Source organism: Dromaius novaehollandiae, chromosome 24 (genome assembly GCF_036370855.1).
Source record: "Dromaius novaehollandiae isolate bDroNov1 chromosome 24, bDroNov1.hap1, whole genome shotgun sequence".
In the NCBI taxonomy this organism is placed as follows: Eukaryota; Metazoa; Chordata; class Aves; order Casuariiformes; family Dromaiidae; genus Dromaius; species Dromaius novaehollandiae.
The window spans coordinates 1,426,348-1,449,296 of record NC_088121.1 but is presented as its reverse complement, the minus strand read 5'-3'; the positions used below and the strand labels follow the sequence as shown (position 1 = coordinate 1,449,296).

Genomic DNA, 22,949 nt, shown 5'->3' with positions numbered 1-22,949 from the left:
AGCCGAACGTTTGAATGGAAGCAAATACATCAGAAACACACGGTTCTCCTGGTGAACGGGTAATACAAAGGGCGGAACATTTATATTTTCAGGATCACCTAAGCATAAAACAGACTTAAATGAAAAGAACCCAGCTATAAAGATGCTCGCAGCCTCCAGAAAGGCACTTGGAAAACCGATGCACACTCCTCTGTGAGCTCATGCCAGGTATGATCAGGGCAGCCTTTGACGCCGGGTGCTGAAACCTCTCTGCCGTAACTGCAAGTTGCACGTTATCAAGGCGGTGCTTCCGCATGCTCGTTTCTCCCCCTTCAGCCCGCAAACCCTGGCAGTGGTTTGGCAGCTCCTTCTGCCGAATTTTCCAAGTTCGCGTCACTCCTTTTGCAGACAGCCAGGGCCGGCTGACCCTAGGTGCTGTTGCAAAGGAGATAAAAACACACAAGCTGCCCATCGCAAGGAACGTTATTCAAGACGCTTTGAGCGCTCAGGTTTAGCCAAACGCAGAGAGAGCTGGCTGAAGAACTGCTAGGACTGGAGAGAGAGAGAGAGAGAACAGCTCGTCAACGGCCAAAGCACAGAGAGAGGAGCAGACTTCCAGTTAACCAGCGCTATGCCAAGGCACAGGGCATATTGCTAGCCTCCGACTTTCACACTCATTTCTTTCCTACTCTAGCTTTATTTAACTGACGATATCACCTTCGTTCTCACTTTGAAATGCAAAGTTTAGTGAATGGAAGCAACGGAACAGCAAGGACTCTGAAATCTGCTCTTCATCTTACATGGCAGCTGCAACACATATGCTTCTAGCTCTACTACTCTTGGGCGTAACATGCAAAAAACATGTAAACAAGAAACATTTAAGAGAGCAACAGGAAGTACTGCCTTAGGCGTTATAAGCAAATAAACACCAACGGCTTGCCTGTCACCTCACCAACAAGCATGAAATCAACACGCAGAGTCAGACGGTTTTCTCTCCCAAAGAGCCGGACCTGCAGAAGAGCGGGACCTTCTTCTGATTTTGCTGCCCGCAGCGACTGCCCAGTGAGCAGACCCGTGCACAGCACTGCCCAGCCTCTGCGCTCCCCTTCCTCCGCTCCCCTCCCGGCTGGAATTGCTCTCTTCCTCTGCGGGAAAGTCATTGCCGAACTCACTTCTCTGGGTTCATCCGAGGTGATGACCTGCTCGCTGACGCCACGTTATGAGGCACCCACAGAGTCTCCTTCGGCACAGTGGGCTGGTCTCCTACGTTACAGGCTTTTGAACAGGAAGAATAGATTGCCTGACTTATTTTTACCTTCACTTCAAGCATCAAAGCACAAGGAAAGCATATGCAGCCTTTTTGGAGACCAAAAGGAGACAGAGACGGAGAGACTTTCCTATATTGTAGGTCGATTACAATCAAAATCGTTTTTACAATAGAGCTGAAAACTGCTATTTTTCATTCCCTCCAAGGCAAGGCAGCCAGGCCTGCAAACGCTTTGGTGCTTTGCCTGGCTATTGCCCAAAGAGAAAGCTACCTTGCTGCAGTGAGGGTAGGAGCGAAATCCGAATCCAAAATGAGCCGCTGGTGCCATTCTGTAACTGGGCACAAAATTAACAGTATATCACGAGGAATATTTGTGATTCTGCCTTAAGGGTGGTGTTTGTTTCTACGCATATGCTCAGATAAATCTCTGTTTGATTCGAGAGCAGATTTCATTTGGCTTCCAACTTCTCAGAAGCAAAATTTAAAGTTAAACATTTCCCCGGCTGGTCGTGGCTGCAGCGTTCGTGGGAAGGGGACAGGAGCTATGCAGCACCTCTGTCTCGCATGTCAAGCAGTGCAGCCTACCAGGCTGTGTGAATACTGGGGCCAGGGGGATAACGCTGCCTCTGTCTTCTACCATAACAACATAAAATCACCATATATACTTCTATTTGATGTCTATAGCCTGACTCATCTGCAAACGTTAATCTATATTGTGGCTTCTCAGCACAGCTATGAAGTAGAGAGTTCCCTGCCTGTTTTGCAGATAGTTACACTGGGGCAAACACAAAAGAGCAGGAAAAAAGAGCCACGGAATCCCAAAGCCTCAAGTTGTGGGTCTCTCCTTCGAATCTTGTTAGCGCCTTCGTTTCGTCCGTGCTAGAGGTTTGCTTTTTCCTCGGCGGCTGATGCTGCAACACCTTTGTCAGAGTCCCACCTGGCCTGAACCCCGAGCACTTGCCTTTTCACTAAAGGAGAGAGCAGGCTGAAGGGAAAGACTGCAGAGATCTCCAGTCTCTGGAGGCATTTCAAGCTCAAACAATCTGAAAAATAACAGAAGTAATACCTGACACAAGAGCTTTCCAAAGTACTTGAGGAGTCACACCCCTTTAGGAGTAAATTAATGAACGAATCTCGGTCTCTCATTCTCATTTAAGGGCGAAGAGAGCGGGAATGGTGAGGAAGCATACGCCATTAAGTGACCACATATTTCCAGCCAAAATTCCCTGGCTTCTGGAGCGATCGCGCAATAGCAAAGCCCATTTTCTGACACTTTGAGTAATTCACATCTGCTCTAAAGCTGCCGTAGTTAAAGGCCTCCTCCTCCAAGGAAGCTGTTATAAAAAGCGCATAGGAACGCTGCGTAAGAGCAACTAGCGGGCAAACGAGCTATCGCTGGCGTGTTCAGCCACGCAGACAGCAATTAATGTTGTGCAAAATGAAAAGTCCACTCAGGGCTCAGATTACAGCTTTGCAGAACTTCTGCCAGTGGCACCATTTAAATCACCAGTTTGGGCCTTATTTTAAACATTTAATAGCATTTGGCAACCGGGAAAATGAATAACGCGACTTTGAAACCCCCTTCATGTTATAACAAGGCAGCTCTACACAAACAGAAAGTCACACACAGCAGTTCATGGGAAACCAGAGAAGAATCTTTCGGTCACCCAGCAGAAAAAAAAAACCCAGAAAACAAAAAGCCCTCCAAACCAATTCTTCTTAAAGATGATTCTACACCATTTTTACAGCCTTTGCTGCAGGCACAGGACTTGAGAAGAGCAGGGACAACCCTGGCAGTACCGAAGGGAGAATCTCGTGAGCAGGCAGCGGCACTTACGGAAAAGGCAGCCGGCGTCCCCGGCGCGCTGGGCCCAGCCCGGGCAGCACTTGAACGCTGTCTGATGCTCCAGCGCGTACACCTGCCTGTAGGTCGAGACGTACGCGGTTCTGCAGCAAGACAAAGCAAAACAAGACAGCCTTCAGCCAGCGCGGATTCCCGCAGGACGAGGAGACTGCACGGAACAGAAAACCCAACTCCAGCCGCGGCACACAAATCAAATGAGGAATGCAGGTTTTAAACACGCTCCTTTTTTGCCCCTCGTCTAATAATGCTCACTGACCCTAGGAAAATACTCCCTAATTTACTGTAATTAGGAACACGAGAGACCAGAGTGCCCAGGTCCTCGTAACATTCCCGGCTCTTTTCTCCTTCTCCGAGTCATTTTACGGCTCCGGGCGGTTGTCTCCCTCCTCTCTGCAACCACTCATTAACAAGGGAAACGGCTTATAAAAGCAACAGTATTTCGGTCAAGCCTTGCTGAGCACGAGCAGTGGCTCTAAGGGGTCTGCAGGGAGTAATCCCCCCCCCCCAAACCCAAACGCCTCTTTCTGGTGTTTCTGCACAGTTAGAGGAAACCTCTTTCCCGGAGCTGGCAGCAGGGCCCCGCGGCCTCTCCGGGAGCAGCGGCTGCCGCGCAGCCTTTGCCGGCGCCCGGGAAGCTCTGCCGAGCCGCTTTGCGCAGCAGAGCTCGTGCCGAGGCAGTCGGGCGCCTGCGGCAGCTCCTTCCAGGGCGGGAGCGGCGTAGGGGCACGGGCAGCGAGCCGAAACGTAAGCACATAGAAGTGACACCTTCTTCCCGGAAACGTCGTGTCGGGCGCGTGAGAAAACCAAAACAGAGACAAAACTTTTGAAGCCGATTTTTGAAAAGATACTTTGGCACAACTTGAAACTACTCCACCGGAGCAAATCAGACAAACAACAACAAATATCTGGCAAAGCAGACGTGTTGTACATGCCCACTGAAAATATTTATCCTAACTCGTTCTAGTTGTTTGGTTTTGTCTGAATGTTTCTCCAAAAAAATCCTACATTACGGTGAACCATTGAAGCCCATGAAGGAAATCTGCAGCTATTCTTCTCCGTCGATCGGCATATGGAAGCACAGCTGAGGAAAACAAAAGCAGACACCAGTTTTTGTACAAGCTGTTAACAAATTAAGGAGGAAATAACCGTGCTGCAGAAGCAGCTGAGAAAGCAATTTGCAGCCACTCCGGCACCAGCGCAGCGAGCAATCGAGCTCAGATCCATCTGGATCCTCTCGGAAGCAGGAGCTCTGCCAGCCCGGGGCGTTCAGTGTTGCGGCACCGCGCGGCACCAAGCACAGAAGTAACACGCTGTAGCTGGGGGAGCGTTAACTCGAAAAGCATTCCCGGCAGAAGGGAAAGATTACCCGCTCCTGGGCGAGGATATCAAGGACGTCCCCGTATCCTGCGGCTCAGGCAATTCCGCAAAACACGCGTTTTTCATCCCGAATCAGACAGACGGTGTGGCAGCAGGCAGCAGTTTTCTTCTGCCCTGCAAAAGCTCAGACATGACGAGGAAAATGTGTCCCATGAAAAGGCGGAGACAGAGTACAGGTACGGAGCACTGAGGTTTTCCATCCTCGGGAACTCACATGAGCTGCCTTTTTCAAGCATGAGAATGCGGATAAAGCAGCACGCTGCCCAGCTCTGCTATTGTTATATATAACATTTTTATACGTGAGAGTACGAGTTCAGAGGCATTTCTCAGACACAAGCAGATACCACGCAAAAGGGCTGAAAAAAATAAAGATTTTTTTTTCTCCTGGAAGATAAACAGGGGATAAACCGCGAGCTCTGTAAAATCAATTAATCTTAGTCGGAGATGAGGAATACGAGAAACGAGTGCTCTCGCGGCGACACGAAGCTGGTACTGCACCCTCCTTTCCACATCCCTCACGAGACGACGAGAAACAGGAACATCTCAAGTGCCGAAGCCGAGTGCAAACGCACCGCCTGCTCGCCCCTCGTTCACATTTCGCAGGGCGCGATCGCGCAGGAGGGCTCCGCACCAGCCGGGGCTCCTTCCCGCCCCGCAGCGCCCTGAACCGCCTCGTCTCCGCCAGCCTCCACGAGGTCGAGCTGACGATTCGGATCCGTAAGTTAATCCAAGCGGGTCTCGGTGAGATGCAAATGTTCTGACAGCCTCAGTGGCCTGTGCATACCGGGATGTTACAGGCTAGGAGGAGATACTTCATCTACAATGTTTGTTTTCTTTTGTGTTTTAAGGAGTCTCTGGCACAGAAAAGTTTGAATGAGCCAGAACCAATGAAACCCGGGCTTAAAAAATGCTGCTGTGCCCTGCTGCTGGAGAGCTGATGTCCAGTCCCTCCGGGACAGTGCTGCCACTCCTCCAAGTTTCATTGCTGAGGGCTAAGCAAAGCTAAATTCTGCTGTTACTTAACTTAGCAGCGTCAGGAGAGGAGCGAAAACAGAACTTCACCAGGAACGACTCAAAGTGCAGCCCCAAAGTGCTGGGTTTATCCGCTAAGAAGCAAGTTTTTAGTCTCCGAGCTAGCAGGGCTGTGTCCTAAGGCACGTGTGTTTCACCACGTCGGCTCAGGTCGGACCCAGATGAACGCACCCGTGAGCGAGGCCACCGCAGCAGCGCGCAGCAGGGTTTACGCTGGTTTTTACGAGCCGTCACAACTCCGGGCGCAGACGCACGTCCTAACTGCAGTTCGACAGCCGCCGGTGCTGCAGCCCCTGCGGAGAGCTGCCCCGTGCCGGGCGGGAGCCCTAACCCCCGCGCCGGGGAAAGGAGCAGGAGGAGCAGGCGCCGCGCTCTCCTCGCCGCCGTCCCGAGGCTCCCGAGGCTGCTGCCGCGCTTCCCCAGCCCCCGCTGCCGGAGCGCGGCCCGGCGGGAGCCGCTCCGGCGGGAGACGGGGGCCGTGACATCCCGGGAACGCCGGAGCCGGGCGCACCGGGGGCTTAAATCGCTCGGAGCGAGGGAGCCTGGCATGAGGTCTTCAGTCTGGCGGATTAAACTAGCTGCGGTGGGAGCTCCCGAAAGAAGTGCAGAGCAAAGAGGTACGGGACAGCTTCCCGCCCGAGGAAAGGTTTGCTGAAACTCCTTTGACCACGTCGGCCTTTTAAAATCCCACGGGCTAAATCCCAGCCTCCCTCACGGCACCTCTGCGGTTCAGCTCCGTGTGTTTAGCACCGACTGAGCTGCTGCCCCAGACTATTCAGATATTCGTAATATGACGAAATTGCCTTGGTTTAGCCCCTTGATTTACAGTGTCCAAAGCATGCGCTAAAGAGCTTAGAGGAGCATCTGCGACTGAGGAATCCCCAGGCTTTGAAGTAGAGGCAGACAAGGCACCCGTCATTTCAAAGTCCTCTCTTAAAACAGAGTCAAAAGACAGACTGTTTGCTGCTTTATTACCACTGCGCAGATATCATCACCGAGATAATTACCAGCAATTACAGCTTAGGAGGAATTCCTAAACTCTAGACTTAAAAGCTGCCTCTAGTCCAAGATGCTTCCTTGGAATTATCACCACTATTATTACCACTGCTACTATTACTATTATTTTGCAAAGGCTTGTAACTGTTTAAGGAGGCAGGGAAAGCAGATGGCTTACAGAAGAAGACGGTGCCATTGCAGTCCGGACTTCAGTGCGGATAAGAAAAGTTCATTACTTGCACTGCTGCGCGTATTCGCAGTCCTCCATCCACAGCCTTCTCCAGCTTCGTCTCCCAGCCCTCTGCTAAGGCCTCTTCACTACTCATAGGATACTACGATTAGCTGAACATCTGCATCAGTTTTCCACTTAGAGCGCATTCAGATTCATTTCTGACACGTGCAGGCGTAACTCCACGCTGCTCTTACGCGGGACCCAGTTAGGCCACGTGAAAGGAAACCCTGCAGCTCTGCACCAGAGCCAGTGCCCGGTTAACTGCCATCATCACGGCAGCCACCGGAGCGACTCCGGCACAACTGCCTCATCTCAGAGATAAAGTCGCGCTCTCCTCTCGCGACCGTGCCAGCCCATCCTCTTAACCGATTCCATCCACAGCCAAGCGAACAGCCTTCTCCAGCGGTGTTCCGGCCTTAGAGGTGACCGCTGATGTGTCTGCTGCTAACAAACTCCACGCCGCCGTGCCAGCAGCAGCTGAAGACCACAGCTGAGCTGCCGACAGCATCCTGCGCTCCTCTCCTCCTACCCCAGCAAACCTTGCGTTCCGGCTTCCCAGTGCCAGCTGGACGCAGCCCGCCAGCGGCAGCATGTAGTATTTATTGGCTCAGAGGATTAAAAGCCAGAAGGGGCCAATGCACCGAGCAGGCCAAACCGCTGCACAGTACGGCAGAGGGTTTTGCCCCGAGACTCTATAGCCAAGGCCATCCCAGGAGAAAGTTGGAGATTAACAGCCAATTAGCAATGAAACCATTAAACATTTCGGTTATCTAAGCAGAAACAGGAACGCTGTTCATAAAGACTGGGAGGTTTTGACCAGCGAGACCACTGTTGGCTGACGATTGGAGTGAAAACCAAGGACAGAGTAGGCAAATACACAGCTGCCACGGCGGCAAATGGACTCGCAGAGAACCCGCGGTTACTGCCCGGCAACACCACCTCCCCCCTCTCCAAGAACAGTCGGACAGACACCGTTCAGCCGTTTTGCAGGAATGATTCAGCAACAGCACACGTGTTACAACGAACCATCTCTCAAAGAACGAACCCACTCCCTCGAATGACGCCGAGCCCTCAAGCCTTCCGGCAGCCCTCCGGTTTCCCAGGGCAAAGGAAAGCTCAGTGCTCCCCTGCTCCGACACGAGCCCTGGTTTAGGCACCGTCCTTGCGCGCTAGGTCTCTTTTGGTAAATTCTGAAAGAACCAAAGTGCCTTTTGAAGACATCACCTCTTCGGGAGCTATCGAACGAGCAGATGTATGCTGTAACTCCAGGCAGCCTTTCAGAAAGGAGGGGTTTAATTCGTCAAGCACAACTGCAGTTCAGAACCTTTAAATCAGACAACAGCAAAACTTGTGCGTATGTCTAAGAGGGCAACAGCAGCTGCCCAAAGCTCCTGCATTCTCACTGTCCACCTTTCCTGAGCCAACGACTTCTTTTAATAGGGTCCTGATGTCTGAGTTTTGTTTCAAAAAAAAAAAGACACACTGTTTTCAAGTGCGGATGGGGTCTGGATGCTGGTTTCTACGTCTAATTACAAGTAAATGGATACGTATATTGACAGTTCTGGAAGTTCTTCTTTCTGACCAACACCCATTTCTTATACTAATTCCTTCATCACAGCAGGTCACAAATCTAAAGTGAAGATATAAATTAGGTCATGAAGATAATACAGGAACTCTCCACAAGAACCAAACAAGTCTTAATTTGTAAAAAAATCCAAAACCAAAATGCTCATGAGCTTTCCAAAAAATCTGTGATATTTCAAGATTTAGATATTCTTGTAAAACCTCCTTACCTTTGAATCGAGAGAAACAAAACCTCGAGGCATGCCCCTTGACTGAATTTTCATGGTTTGGCTGATTGTGATACTTTTGCACAGAACCTGCTTCAGCTAATCCTATCAGTTTTCTGATTACTCAAAAGTCTTTGCTTGGAGGAGACTTAATGAAAATGGGACCGTATTAATTTTCTTATCCTTTCTTCTCCCACTGTCCCCCCAAAAGATGTGTTTTCCAGCTCAAACTGATTTCTAATGCTGGCAGTTTAAATCCGGTCCCAGTCCTCGACATGACTCTCCGCAGAAACCAACACGCTGTCCAAACTCGGGCTGTCGGGGTGCTCCTGCAGCACGTACTGCGTGCAGATGCCCCCCAAACCCTCTCGAGAAATTCCTTCAGTGCGGACTGCAGCTTTCCGTACCGTTTCCAGACGCGTTTTGTGATTACGAGGGTGCTCAGCAGGAAACACGGCTCTTTTTTCTGGTGAAAGTGCTTTCAGGGCCCGTTTCCTGGAGGCTCCCCCCTCCCTCGGGCTGCAGCAGCCGATCAGCCGGGGCGCGCAGCCGTGCACAAGCGGGACGGAGCAGCCACGTGCGCTGCCCAGGCTTCCAGCAGCTCCGCGGACGAGGAAGAGCCGGACGGCTCGGGCGGCACTGGTTCACCTCCGACTAGCTCGGAGGAAAAGCCGGGGACGGAGGTCTGCACGGACCCTCAGAGCTGCCAGGTCCAAGAGGAGCCTATTCAGAGGGCAGACTGCGTCCTACAACTCACTTTTCCTGGCGGTTCAACGCTGTCTGAACTCGTCGATCCCAGGAGGCACTGAGAACGTGCAGGCTTTTAGAGGGACAGAGAAGAAAGGAACCGAGCAGAGAGAAGGAGATGTGTGAACGAGAGCATCCAGCGACTTTTACAACGGCTTCTCCAATTTTATTCTGCAGCATGTTTTCATTGATTTCTTACGTGCCAAGGTCTCAGGACAGACACATTACAAAATGAATAATATCCATTCAGTTTGAACTATGAAATCAAGTATGCTTTTCCTATTAGCAGGCTGGAAGGAGTAAATACAGACCGAGACAGTGAGTTAAATTCCACTCTGCCTCCAGATTCCTAACTATATACTTGGGAAGCAGGAAGAATGCAGCTTTCCTAAAGATGCGGCAGCTTGGATGAGGCAAATGAGAATTTCCCTCCATAGCATCTTGGATGCTGCGTAAGGACTTGGACATTTTCATGTGAACATTTAAACGTACCATTTACATCGTCAGATGTTTAGACATGGTAAAACGGTCTTCAAACTTGACAGCTCTCGGTTTCTCTTTCGCGCAGTGCAGCGTTTCTGGCAGCGTGCCCTCCCCTTGGTCACGGTGCTCTCTCTTGCTGTGCTCCCAGTGCCAGCGGAGGTGGTCGTCCCGGCCAGCTCCACCCGCGAGGATCCCAGGTAGGGGCAGAACCCCCTCGAGCCAGATGCACATGGGCTTTACAGAATCTCCCAGATTCTCCTGCTTTTGGCCAAGAAAAACATCTAATTAAACAGCTCTGTTACTTACAGCTAATTTGTGGCTTCAGAGCCAGCGGTGTCTCTGCGCATGGCTTTCTGTTTGAGTCGGCCCCTCAGCGAACTGTTGCGTTACCCTAATGCCAGAGACCCTTTGAAAGCCGGGTACCAAACATCTTTGCCGAAATGGGTTGAGTACCATTTAATAAAGCACTTGTGCATCCTGCGTATTTTCTCCTCTCCCCCTGGAAAGCTGCTGGGGATGGCAGAGAGCAAATTGCCTGGTCACCAAGACTTCTCAGAGGGCGCCGGACGCTTACTGAGACCATTTCCAGCGCCATACCGTGGCCCGGGCAGCAGCGGGGGGAATGACGAGCACAGAGGTGTGGGGGACTTGTCACGGTCCCAGCGGGTCTCACCTCCTTCCAGCCAGACCCCGCCTGGCCTCACCGGCGATACGCGAGCTGAGCGTGCAGCTGCCGCGGAAGCGCTGTCCTTTCGCCTTTGCACGTACGCGCACGCCTGCCAGGCGCAGACGCCACGCTCACCGCAACAAGCTCCCTTCCCGCTTGAGCAAGAATCAGTTCTCGTCACGCAAGGGCAAACGAAGCTGGGGAAGGAGCACGTACCTCCGCTCGTAGCCGGCGCACCACAGCCGTCCTCCGCAGTCTTGCTTCCACACTTTGACCACACGAGGGAAGGCCTGGACACACGGCCGCCTGCGCCCCACTATCGCCAGCTCTTGCTCCGCGCAAACGTTCGGCCTGTCGCAGAGAAGCAGATGTTTACTGGAACGCGCACGCTGCTCAGGGACGGGCGCGACGCACTCGGCCTGGACAGTTCAAAAAGGCACCGGGTGCGGTAGCTTCATCCTACGCGGAGGAAAGAGAAGGAAGATCTTGCAAGTCATGCAGAAGTCGTACAGGGGCGCGAGGAAGCGTGCCGTGCGGGCCAGCCGTAGCTCGTCCAGCGGCCGTGAAACAGCCCACGGACCTGCGCCTGGAAGCTCGCGGGAGCCAGTCCAGGTGAGGAGCCCGCGTTCCGTGCTCCTGAGAAAGGGCACTCTGTTCGCAGCGTGGCCCTCGCCCCAGCACAAGAATACAGCGCAAGAATAACATCTGACCTTCTGCAAAGCGCGGGGCAGCTAAGCGCCGAAGAACTCCCACGAAGGGACCACCACGAGCCAGTGCTCTACAGAGGGAAACCCGACACACAGGGAAAAGGTGCGTTTGGACCAAGTCCACACCACGAACCACTGGCAGATACAGGAAGCCTGCTCAGTTTCCTTAAAATGAATAAATGAGATTCACTGGGTATGACTGATTTAGCAGGAAAATATCATTTGTGCCTTGTTTCTGTTCTAATTGCAACTCTTTCTCATCGAATATGACTCAGTAGTTTTTACCTAACAGTGAAGAAGGAAATGTTTGTCCCTGAATTAACGAGTTACAAGCCATTCATTATTTGGGACTGTTTCTGGTACTTCTAATTCTAAAAGGGCTTGTGAGTTTTCACAAAAAATACTTTCTATAACAGAAGTTTAAACTAAAAACTATGGACAGGGTGAAGAGCAGAGATTGCAGCTGGCATCTTACTGCTGCAGGACATTCAATTACACTGCTGTTACAGAAAGCCTGGAAATGCCTTTAGGATTAATGGCATGTTTCCCCCGCCAGCTTTGCTGGAAAATCTCTCCTTGCCATTCCCACATGTGGCCACTGCAGAGCCGCTCGACTAGTAAAGCCCCGCACACATCGGTTCACTAATATAATAGACCCAAGTGCTAACGGAGAACGCCAGAGAAGCTGCTTTATTCTGCGAGCTTCTCCGTAGACAGAAAGCAGCAGGTTCGTCCGTTTAACAAATATGAAAGTTTGCATTAGAGGAAATCTAGAGACGGGTATTTCCCGATGTCCTGTGCTGTTAACGCACAGACTTCTCAGCTCTTAGCTCTCTGCACTTCGAAAAAAAGAACTAAAAGGAGCCACAGAAATGAAGCTGGCAGCGGCAACGCTTTGGTGTAATTTGTTACAGTGAGGAGAGGTTTTTGTGCGCCCCAAGCAGTGGGTGTGTGTCCAGCAGGCACCGTCTGCAACGCCCTGTGGGAAACGACGGCACTTCCCGGGGCCTGGCATTCTCTTTTCTCTGCTACCTTGGCACACGTCTCATCCCTAGTGTCTCATCCAAGATGTCCTAAAAGTACTTGTCAAAGCAGAAACACAAAATCCCAGACATGTGGAGAAGAAGCGTCTTTGCTAAACCCCTACCTGCTGACAAGGAGTCCTCTCCTAAATTCAAAAGTTAAAACCATTAGGGAGAGTAGTTTGGAGTTAGTTCACTCCGCAGCGCCTGGTTCGTTGACAGAAAGGAACAGAGCCGTCCCCCTGCATGGAGACATCATCTTCTGGCAGGAGACCAAATCTGCAAGGAAGTTTTCCAAAGGAGCCAAACGATTAACGCCAAAGCGTAACCGTAACATTTAATTAGAAAGAAAGGACTAAGTGCTTCTAGAGTAACAGCAAAAGGAGAAAAGGAAATAGCAAGAAGAGTGCAATGAGAGAGAGAGAGAGAGAGAGATACAGCAAGGAGCAATAAAAATCGCAGTTCTGTGAAAAAAGGTCAGACTATTTGCACTGCAGTAATTGCCTCTCATGCTCACACAACAGCAACATTTCAGTTAAAACAGCGAATTACCTCCTGCGAGCAATGGCTATCCACATTTTCAGGTTTCTATTCACCTTCATGTACATTCGGTGCTAGATAAAGAAGCGCAAAATGACCTCTCCCCCCCCACACTTCTCCCTCCACCATTGATTTTTAAAAACTGTACTTTGCTTCTACTTTATTGTTTTCCTACTGTAAAGAAACAGCGGGGACACTCTTTTCTTGGTACTTACATATGGGGCTGAAGCTTGTTCCCAGAAGCAGGCGAAGATATTTGCAATGCAAGGATGGACGACAGTGCCAGCATGCGCAGCTCCATCGCAACGGCTCCTCTCTCCTCCCCAAGGTGCTTCTGGCGGGTGCCTAGCAAGTTTCGCAGCCTTCTCAAGCAAGATTAGCGGGTTCCTATGCCTGAAAAAGCCCCACTCATCGCTGCCTCCCCTTTCCACTTGCCAGCTTCTCCCTCTCTTGCGAAGGACAACGCTACTGGAGCACGCAGGGATTCTGGCCGGGGTTCACGGGGAGAGCAGACCTATCGCTCCCGGCTGCTTTCCCCCACATGGGCTCCGTGCAGCAAGTTTCTTCGGTCCGTGGGAAATTTTCATAAGGCGGATTGACGCTGAGTTTTTCCCCAAACCAAACCTGGCTTCTTATGCTCCTTTGCCAGTAGTGAAGTACCCCGAAGTGACTTTTCCTTCTCGCATTTGCTTCTTGACAAGGTCCAAAGACCTGATGGCTCACAAGGTCTCGGGTCGGCCCGGGAGCGAAGCCTCACGTGGGTTGAACTGATCTGAAGTCCCGATCCACTTCACACCGCAACACACAACTCGGAGAAGGACGGGAGGAGGGAGGAGGGGTGCTCTCCTGTGCACAGACGAGTCCACCGCCCCGAGGACGTCTCCAAAAGCAGGCACAATCCTCACGTAACCAGCCGCACAGCTAAAGCCATCCTCCCGCTGCTGCTTCCCAGCTTTCTCCTGCGACGAGACCGAGTAACGCAGACACAAAGAGCAGCTTTCCTGTGTTTCAAGAGAGCAACAGAACTTTCCTGCTGCCTTCCCCAGGTCTAGCTCCTTTCACTCACAGGCTCTCTCCTTTCTTTCCTTGCTGACAGTCAGAAATCCCTCCCACCAGCTGTGTCCAACCCCAAGGAGAGGAGGGGGGAAACCCTGCAGAACAGGAGCAGAGATCATCCGCTTTTGTTGCTCAAAAGACAGCTTTTGCACTACCCGAGGACAACTTTGGTACGCGCCCTCCAAAACCCCGTTCCCCAGCAGGTCGGAAAACATCCCCCGAGATTTCACCTTTCCTCTGCGCTCTAACAGATGCCGGAATTAATGACTTCCCAAGGAAATTCTGACGTGCGCGCAAAACCGTCAGGGAAAAATCCAACCTGCGTTTGGCTGGCAGCGTGCTGCTGAACGATCGGGTCCCCGGGGGAGGAGGAACACACTGGCCAGAGGAGGAGGCAGGGAACTAGATTAAGCTGTTTTCTGCCTGCTCCTACCCAGCTCCGCTACTGCAAAGGGAAACTGCACAGAAAGAGGAGTTGATAGGGATTAGACTGAAACAGGGTGATGGACAGAGGAAAAAGGAAAGTGTCTTACTGGGGACTCAGCTGTGCCACCTGAGGAGCGTAGCTGCCATTTAACTCTATTTCAGCCCTTGCTGCCCGAAAAGGCCCTTTTCGCCAGAGTATAAGCGACAACAAATACAGCAGCCTTCTGAGGTGCCTGCACAGCCTAATCTTCAGCACTGCACCTTCTCTTTTCAAACACCGTTTAAGAGCAAGTATTATTCGCTATTCTCTTCTTTTTCTCTCGGACTTGGCACGCAGAAAAAAACGTCCTGCCTGCAACAGACATTCGGCTTTGAGGTAAAAAGGAAAGCTGTGCCTCTAAGCACGTTTCGTGTGTTTATTTTGGACTCCTTTTGAGAATGGTCTGGCTGGCTCAGGATGAAGGACACCGAAATGCTCATTTTCAGGTTCCTGACTCAAACCGAATCCAGCTGCGTTCGCATCCCGTGACAGTCACCTGGCCACTCCGAAACAACGAAACGGGGAGGGAAGCGCCCGGGTCTCCCTCTCAGACGCTCACTGCCGAGTCCCTCTCCGCTCCCCGCCTGTCTCAGCGCCTCTGCATCCCTCCCGCAAGGGCCTGAGACACCTACGGCCACCACCGCGAGGAGGGACCTACGCATCCGCTGCAAAAGGAAGCGGGAAGGACGCAGCACCGTGGGAATGCGGCAGTAAAACTCTCGGCACAGATTCTCTTACCAAAAGGGCGGAGGAACCAAGGAAGCGCATAAGCACTGCACCATTGCCCTGCAATAGCCGTAGGCAAAACCGACCTTTTGCAAAACACCCAGGCTATAACGAGGAGGCTTCTACGAACAGCTCAGAACGTAGACTCACAGAACAATGCATTCTTCTGAGCGTTGCAATTAGCGTCACAGCTGTCTGCGTTCTGCCTATGGAAATCAGAGAGAGGGAAAGCCACACACATTTCGTTTCGGTCTTGAGCCGTGCTGGAAAAGACCAGACTTGCACTATCCTATCCCCACTTCGTATTTTGTTGTCTGAAACAGAATCGAGTAGGCATCTTCACTTGGTGGCTGCTGAACATACGTACACAGTACAAAGAGTTTACCGGAAAAGGAAGGCAATGATACGTAAGAGCCTCTAAGTGCAATGCACAGAACTATTGGTTGCACTTGAAACACATCTTACGTTTACCCAAAGAAGTGAATAAGAAAGCAGGATCTTCCTAAAGCAAACTGTTAGCCAAAACGACCACAGAACTCAGATCTTCCAATGCTCACTGGAAAAGCCACGCTACCTCTAGGGTAGGAACCCAGGGAGCCAGAGGGAGAACTCCGAGGTTCCAACAGCTCTTTGCTCGTATTTCCACCTCCCTCTCGTCTCCCCTGATGGTGAACTTAGTGCAGCAAGTAGCAAGCTGGAAGAGCAGAACGGCATGGCTGGCTCAGAGAGGTGAGAAGAGCGAAGTCCTGACATACACAGAGAAGATATTTCAGTTGTACTAGCATATTTTAAGAAGGCCAACACACTTTACTAGTATTTAATTTTATCTTTGAGAAAGAAGCAAGATGAAAAAGCTTGGGTAGCTTCAGAGTCCGTGCCATGCGGATGGATTTCAGCACTGAAGGACATGCTATGAACTTGATATCGAGACTAAAGCCACCAGCGAGCCACGACCAAAAGTTGATGGCAAGTAGAAGAAACTGAGGCAAATGAGTTTTTATATATTAACCCTTCCAGAATGCTAGCAGTTACATAAATCGTTTAGGTCAGAGAGAAAAGGGGGTAAGAGCAGCTAACGTTACCACTTAGAAATAAAGTATCTGCCAGGCCTAACAGGCAGGAAGACAACGTCTTTCACTGTTGCTGGAGAAGAAAGGCAGCTACATAAAAACGCTTTACAACGCCACAGAAAACGTCAAGATACAATAAATTCGGGCCTTTAAAGGCTAGCATATTCTTGTAACGGGGAAACTGTAGGACTGCTTGCAGTTGCTTTGTGTTTCAGTTTGGGGTTTTTCTCCTTTTAAAGGCAGACAACTTACTACCGTTACCTGAGAACCTTTCTGCACGTGCAGCTTGATGCTCCGCTCAGATGCGAAGCACAGCTTTGGCAGGTGCAGCACCGGGCAGAAGGAAAAGCGAAGAACCCCCCAGCCTCACCGCCTCTCCGCTCGGCCGCCGTGCTTCCTCTGTAAATCAGAGGGGAAAGCGAAGAACCCCCCAGCCTCACCGCCTCTCCGCTCCGCGGCCGCTTCCAGGCGGGGGGCAGAGCGGCTCCCCCGGGGCCCGCGCATCCCCGGCACCGCGCTGCCCGCGCGGGAGGCAGCGCAACGCGGCCGCTTCCAGGGCGCCGGGCCGGGCCGGGAGGAGCCTTTCCTCCCCGACGAGCGGGTCTGAGGCGCTCGGAGCTCGGAGCGCGGCTCCCTCTCCCGGACGCAGCTCAGCCCGCGGCCCGGCTGGGCAGGCAGCGAGGGCTCCCGGGGGCAGCCCGAGCCCCGGCGGGGACAGAGGAAGGAAGGGTTATTCCCGGGGTTATTCCAGTTCCAGCCACAGCTTCCAGGCTCCGGTGACAGCCCTGGCTGCTGCACAGACAGGAGACAACTTGCAGGCGCGCTGCGGGGCTGCTTTTCCTGCGGGGGGGCAGCGACATCGGCCAGTCTTCCGCTCTCCGCCGCGGCCATCCCGGCAGCTTGCCTGGGAAGAGGAGGGCAAACCGATGGAAAAACCTGCTTCGAACACGCTGGGAGAAGTTGCCGAACGCAAAGCGAATTCTGCAATCCCTTTGCAGGTCTCCTTAAAGACAGCGGCGAGGTTTCCCACCTGAACACGCTCGCGGGGGTAAGGGTTGCACAGCGCACGGCACACGTGTGAGAGGGGGATATGTGAAACCCGACACCGTGTGCCAAGCGCATGTAACATGCTTTCCCTTTTTTACCATTTCCCAGCACATTTGCCTGCCAAAGACGTCCCGCCCCCCCCCGCCCCGGCCCGAAGTGAAGCAGCCCTGGAAAGCGGCCAGGGACACAGCGCGCGCTCCTGCAGCGCGAAGGCGCCACGTGCAGCGAAGCCGGAGGCTGCGGAACTGCGGCACTTCAACAGCTTCCCGCCGGCCCCCTGACGCTGTTCGACCCCGGCGTGAAGCGCGGCAGCGGCTGCATCTGCGGGCGGCGGCGCGGGGGCGGGCGGGGGCGGCGAGCCCGGTGCAGCCCAGCCCGGCCCAGCCCAGCCCAGCCCGGCCCGGCTCCTCCCCGCACCGCGCCCCGCCCCGGAAGGCGGCGAGAGCGCAGCGCGGCGGCGGCGATGCTGCAGCTCCGCGACTCGGTGGAGGGCGGCGCGGCCGGGGGCCCCGCGGCGGCGGCGCTGCTGGTGCCGGCCGGGGCCGGGGCCGGGGCCGGGGCCGGGGCCCCCTCGGCGCTGCCCGCCGCCCCCGGCGACCTGCTGCCGCCGCGGCAGAGGCTGCGGCCGCTCAGCGTGCGCACCGCCAGCCGCGCCGGGCGCCTCAAGGAGTACTTCGTGTTCCGGGTAGGGCCCGGCCCGGCCCGGCCGCCCCGCAGCCGGCTGCCGCTGCGGCCCCCGGGGGGAGGGCAGCGCGCGTAACCTCTCGCCTTTCCCGCTGCAGCCCGGCACCATAGAGCAGGCCGTCAGCGAGATCCGCGCCGTGGTGATGCCGGCCGAGGACGGCCCGGTGCAGAGCGTGTGGCTGCTCACCGAGTAAGTAGCAAGGCCGGGGCCGGGCGCGGCGCGGGGAGGGCGGCCCGGGCGCTGCCGCCGCGGGCCGTTGGGAACTGCTGCCTTTCCGTTATCCACCTGCCGCCACCAACGCTGCTAAAACGCTTGGACCAGCCCCGGCCACGGATGCAGAAGTGCACAGAGTGGCCCGGGCTAGGCCCGGCCACGGGACTGCTGCTTACCCGTGGTTTAGGCAAAAGCCTGGAAATTGCCTCACAGAAAGCAGAATCCGCCCCACCAAAACTGCACAGCAGCCCGGCCCGTGCACCAAGTTAGAGACCATCTCAGGGGCTGCAGGAACAGCCCGTTAGCTCCCCGTCTCACCAGTTAACCAGAGGAAAGCGGAAAGGATGTCTGTCCGATACCGCCCGACGCCGAGACAGCAGCAAAGCACTAGCTGAACGTTCCTCCTCCTCACGACTCAAACTGCACCAGGCTTGCAAGGCCAGGCACTCCTGAGCAGGGAACGAACGCAGCCCCTTACAGCCAAACCGGTGGGGACTGATGGAGGAAAAGTTTCACTCCAGGCACCTGCCTACCCACTCTCACCGTTAGGATTTACCACCAGCTTTACCTTAGTGTTCCTATTAAAACTTTAGTTATTAACTTTTGTAAAGACAGTTAAATCGGTAACCATAAAAATAAGCAGTAGCAGATTTTGAAGGTGCTCTTTTAAAGTCCGAGCTCACCACAGTCAGAGTGAAACTACGACCTACTCTAGGTCGTTCCAAGGATGAAATCATGTTATAGCTGGGGTGGTTCAAGACTGTAGCTGGCGAGACGGTAACAGAAAGGTAACGTCTTTCACAGTCCGAAGAAACAGACAAGCATTTGAACGTACAAACTAGTCACGGGAAGACTTTCTCCCCTGAACATGAACAAATATGGTCAGTAACGCTTTAGTGGAGACAGTATCAAGCTAATAGCACAGTATTAAGCACTTCCTGGAGGAGTTGTTGGAAACTGCCTTCTGCTCCATCTTACGCTGAGTAGCTGCAGCATTTGGTCTCACATAACATGAGGCAGCATTAGAGCTCTTTAGGATCTCAGACTCGTTCCAATATTAATATTTTCCTATTTTTGTACTTACGTTGTGGCATTCAACCTCTTAGTAGACTGGCTGATTCAAAGCAAAGGCTGTAACGGAAAATAGGGTGTTACTAAGACTTCAGTTTGTTCTCCTTAGCAGCTCTTCTGTTTGTCAAGCTATTAAACGGTTCTAGACAGACAAGAAAACCGCTCAGACTCACAGCCTTTGCTCTCTTACCAGAATCGACCACTGGAACAACGAGAAGGAGCGTCTCGTTCTCATCACAGATTGGTCCCTTCTGATCTGTAAATATGACTTCATTAGCCTGCAGTGCCAGCACGTGACAAGAATATCACTCAACGCAGTTGATACCATCTCTGTAGGGGAGTTTGAGTTCCCACCTAAGTCTCTGAACAAGTAAGTTGACACAGTAATACCGTTATTGTAAACAGTTTGAACTGTCAGCCTTTATCACTAACCAAGTTTGAGAATTCTTCCTTGTGTTGATGTTCACTAGTTGACTTTGTAAACAACTACTGAAACTGCATTAGAAAAAAGTCAGAGTAGCCGCTGTCTTGCTGGGACACCTATGAGTTACATGTGAGTGAGTCACTCAAGGACTTTCAGGATGGGATCGATGGACTTTGGAGCAGAAGTTCCTCACCATTACATAATGCAGAAGGTGGCAGCAGCACATCAGCGTTATTAGAAAGCTGTGTGCAAATATCAGGTCATACTTAAGTGTAGCTTATCACAGGCAATACCCTTTAGGCTTTGTGTCCTAGATGTCTAATGAGCTTAACCTCTCTGCACTCAGCTTGCAAGAACATGTTTATGTATTTCAGCAGTAGAATTTCAGTAACAGGTTTTCCAGATGTTGAGTTACTGCTAACACTTTTCTAGAGGAAAACCTATTATCAAACTAAATGTCAACTTCCAGTTTTAAGCAGTGTTCATCTTTTTCGGACAATACATGTCTAATTAAACTTGCCACAAAGACTTACAGGTCTTACCATATCAATTCTGCTGTCTTCGATACCAGGCGAGAAGGTATTGGTATCAGAATTCAGTGGGACAAGCAGAGTCGTGCCTCCTTCATAAATCGGTGGAATCCGTGGTCCACAAATGTTCCGTACGCCACGTTCACCGAACATCCAATGGCAGATGCCGATGAGAAGATTGCATCCCTTTGCCTGGTAAGAAAATCACCTCTCCTATTCTAGATGCCTTTTAACAGTCAGAGGCTGCATACTACTTTGATTTATCGGCTCTATCTTTTCAAAATAATCAAGTGCAAGCAATTAAATCAAAGGCACAGAACTCAGAGCTGCAAGCTAAGTGTCCCCATCCTCCAAATTTTGACTCTGCAGGGCAGCACAACTGTTTTCCTAATGCTGCAAGTCAGTTTTTGCTGATTAATCATAACTGGTTTATACAGAAAGGGAGCTGAAATTTCCAAACATGCAAAAAAAAAAAAAAAAAAAAAAAAGCACAAGGCTCAAAAGAAAATACGTCTTGCTGCTATTCTTACTTTTGTTTTGACTACATCTAGGCTGCAAGTTAATTAATCTACAGCTTCTAAATTTAAACCTTCACTTGTGTCTTTTTCTTCTTTTTAAATGGTTGCTTTCCTCTGAGTTTCTACTTGAAAATGGAACATTAACTTCAGCACATCAACTACAAGGGCAAGAGAATTATGTGGCCAACAATAAGCAATATTTGTTACTGATAAATCTTTATGCACCTAGCTCACGTGTCTAGGCTTACACATGGACAGTGTCCATATATGAAATTAACTGCATCATAACAGGTTAAATGTCAGTTTAAAATTTATTACAAGCGTAAGCTCCAAGACAACTACAGCTTTAGTGTTAATCCTTTACGCTTCAGCATCGGAAGCTCTTTGCCTATGAAAGCACAACAATGTAAAAAAATGAAAAAACATCACAGTGATCTTTTCTTTCAGCTGGAAAACTTTAAGACTCAACTAATTCAAGCTGTGAAGAAAGCCCATAAGGAGTCACCATTGCCAGGAAGAGCTAATGGAGTTCTAGTGCTGGAGCGTCCTCTCCTGATTGAGACTTACCTGGGATTGATGTCCTTCATCAACAACGAGGCGAAACTTGGCTACTCCATGACAAGAGGCAAAATTGGATTTTAAGATTTGTTGCGTCTAATGTTTTCAAAGCAGAGCTATTTGAAATTAGTCTCCTGGAGAGAGCACACTGTGTGGCAGAATACTCAATAATCAAAATGAAGTTATGGGAATAAAAGCAGTTGGTTGCAGAACCATCAGTTCACATAAGTATTGTGATTATTATTATAAAGATTGCTAGAATGCACATCAGATTAGCCTGAAGTGGACACAAGGTAGCATCATTCTTGTATTTTGCATCTAATTTTCAATTCTTACTGGTTCATATGCAAGGCTAGTGAACAGCGGTAGTTCCTCTTCCGTCTCTAGCTATACGCTCTTCCCTGTTAACTAAATGTGACTGGTCTCTGCTACAGACACTCCACGCAAACATCCAGGATACAATAGCATGTTCATGCCATATTACAGTTGTATCCCTATGTACAAGCTCAAATCATGTGGTGTGCTTGGGATTGATTTGTACTGTTCAGAGAGGTATTAGTGGCTCAAGATTACTGTAATCTTAACATTTGGTTAATTCCATATCAGGAAATTTAAGCTGTCAGTCATTCTTTAGCAAAACACTGAGTCAGCAAGTTTGGTTAAAGCTGTACTGTTACACCATCTCAAAAACAGCATACTTGAACTATTACTTTATAAACTGAAGTACATGGCTGAGTATAATTAGCTTTTTGTAATAGATTCAGTTTTGAGAGGGAGGCTAACTTGCAAGTTTCTCACATACAGTTTCTTGCTGCAACCATATAATAAAGACATCTTGAAACAACATAGCCAAAAGCCTCACAAACACATTTGCCTTCAAAGTTATTATTTACACAAAACTGTTTATAACTTAAAGAAATTCTACTTTGATTAGATTTATATTCTTAGCAATTTTTCTTAAATCTTCTCTAGTTTGGGACAACAGCAGAGCAGGACTTTCTAATGGAGACAGATAAAACTAAGCACTGTACATCAATTTGGATTTACTTAATCTTGCACTTAACCTCATACAAATCTTGAGAACGGAATCAGTTTCAGAGGCAGCATAAGAGATATTACAACCAGAATTGCTCGTGAGGTTATTGTAACAAGCTTTTTCACTGTGTATGACCTTCTACGTGTCATTTTACCATTGCATTTCTCTGCTACTGTAATGCTGAATAAAATTCTGTGCAGCAGTGGTATTTTTCCTGAACTTAAATAAAGTAGATGTATGTTTCTGAAACTTGTGTAAAGTGGAAGTGATGATGGAATGAATGCAACAAACCGCATGCCCCCCTCAATGCATTTTCTGAGGTATCTATTTAACTTTTGCTAATCTTGTAGTAAAGTTAAATTCCAACTCAACTATTGTTCTTTATTCTTCATTTTGTGGAGACTGAAGATCTCACGCTAAGTAGCAAAAGAAAAACACATGCAGTAAATTCCCAACTAGTGGGCTCCCTTCCTTGGGGGAATACAGTGGCCGGCTATTCAGAAGAAAGCTAAAAGACAGTCCAGCCGTTTGTTCCCTACTGAACTGTCCACTCCAGTTCGACACTAAACAGTTGTTTGCTCTCTTAACACAGCAGGGTTAAAAGCTCCCACTTCAGTTCCCTGTTGTATAGCATGCCATTCTGAAGTACCAGATATGATCCTTCTTGAATAGATTCTACGTAGTAAGTCTGAAGTAGTCCTGGCACTACTGCTGTTAGTGGTTAACATCTCTGTCTGGAAAAGAAAAGTAATTATTATAAATGACTTCATTTGCTTCTTGAACAAACGACTCTTTTTGGTTTTGCAGTAATCCGTTCACTAGAAAGTGTCTTGATGTATCTACTTC

At 50.6% G+C, this 22,949-nt stretch overlaps 2 protein-coding genes across 9 annotated transcripts in view; one reads left to right on the top strand and one right to left on the bottom strand.

Annotated features, from left to right (window-relative positions):
- MEGF6 (multiple EGF like domains 6) overlaps positions 1-14,861 on the bottom strand; it is a 126,467-nt gene extending 111,606 nt beyond the window's left edge. For 2 of the 8 annotated variants that reach the window (XM_026096523.2, XM_026096526.2), the window contains exons 1-3: positions 12,919-14,859; positions 10,651-10,785; positions 3,084-3,193 (exon numbers count right to left, since the gene is read on the bottom strand). In XM_026096523.2, coding sequence (XP_025952308.2) covers positions 3,084-3,193; positions 10,651-10,785; positions 12,919-13,004 — 331 coding nt within the window. In that variant the 5' untranslated portion in view covers positions 13,005-14,859. Of the gene's footprint in view, positions 1-3,083; positions 3,194-10,650; positions 10,786-12,288; positions 12,443-12,918 lie in introns of all 8 variants that reach the window. The other 6 variants (XM_026096522.2, XM_026096524.2, XM_026096517.2 and 3 more) reach the window with 6 other exon arrangements.
- A 2,612-nt stretch (positions 14,862-17,473) lies between these two features.
- On the top strand, positions 17,474-22,352 carry TPRG1L (tumor protein p63 regulated 1 like). The gene is made up of 5 exons (XM_026096536.2): positions 17,474-17,753; positions 17,851-17,942; positions 19,231-19,407; positions 20,033-20,186; positions 20,957-22,352. Exons 1-5 carry the CDS (start codon positions 17,532-17,534, stop codon positions 21,149-21,151), a joined length of 840 nt encoding a protein of 279 aa, XP_025952321.2. The 5' UTR covers positions 17,474-17,531; the 3' UTR covers positions 21,152-22,352.
- Positions 22,353-22,949: the final 597 nt, after the last annotated feature.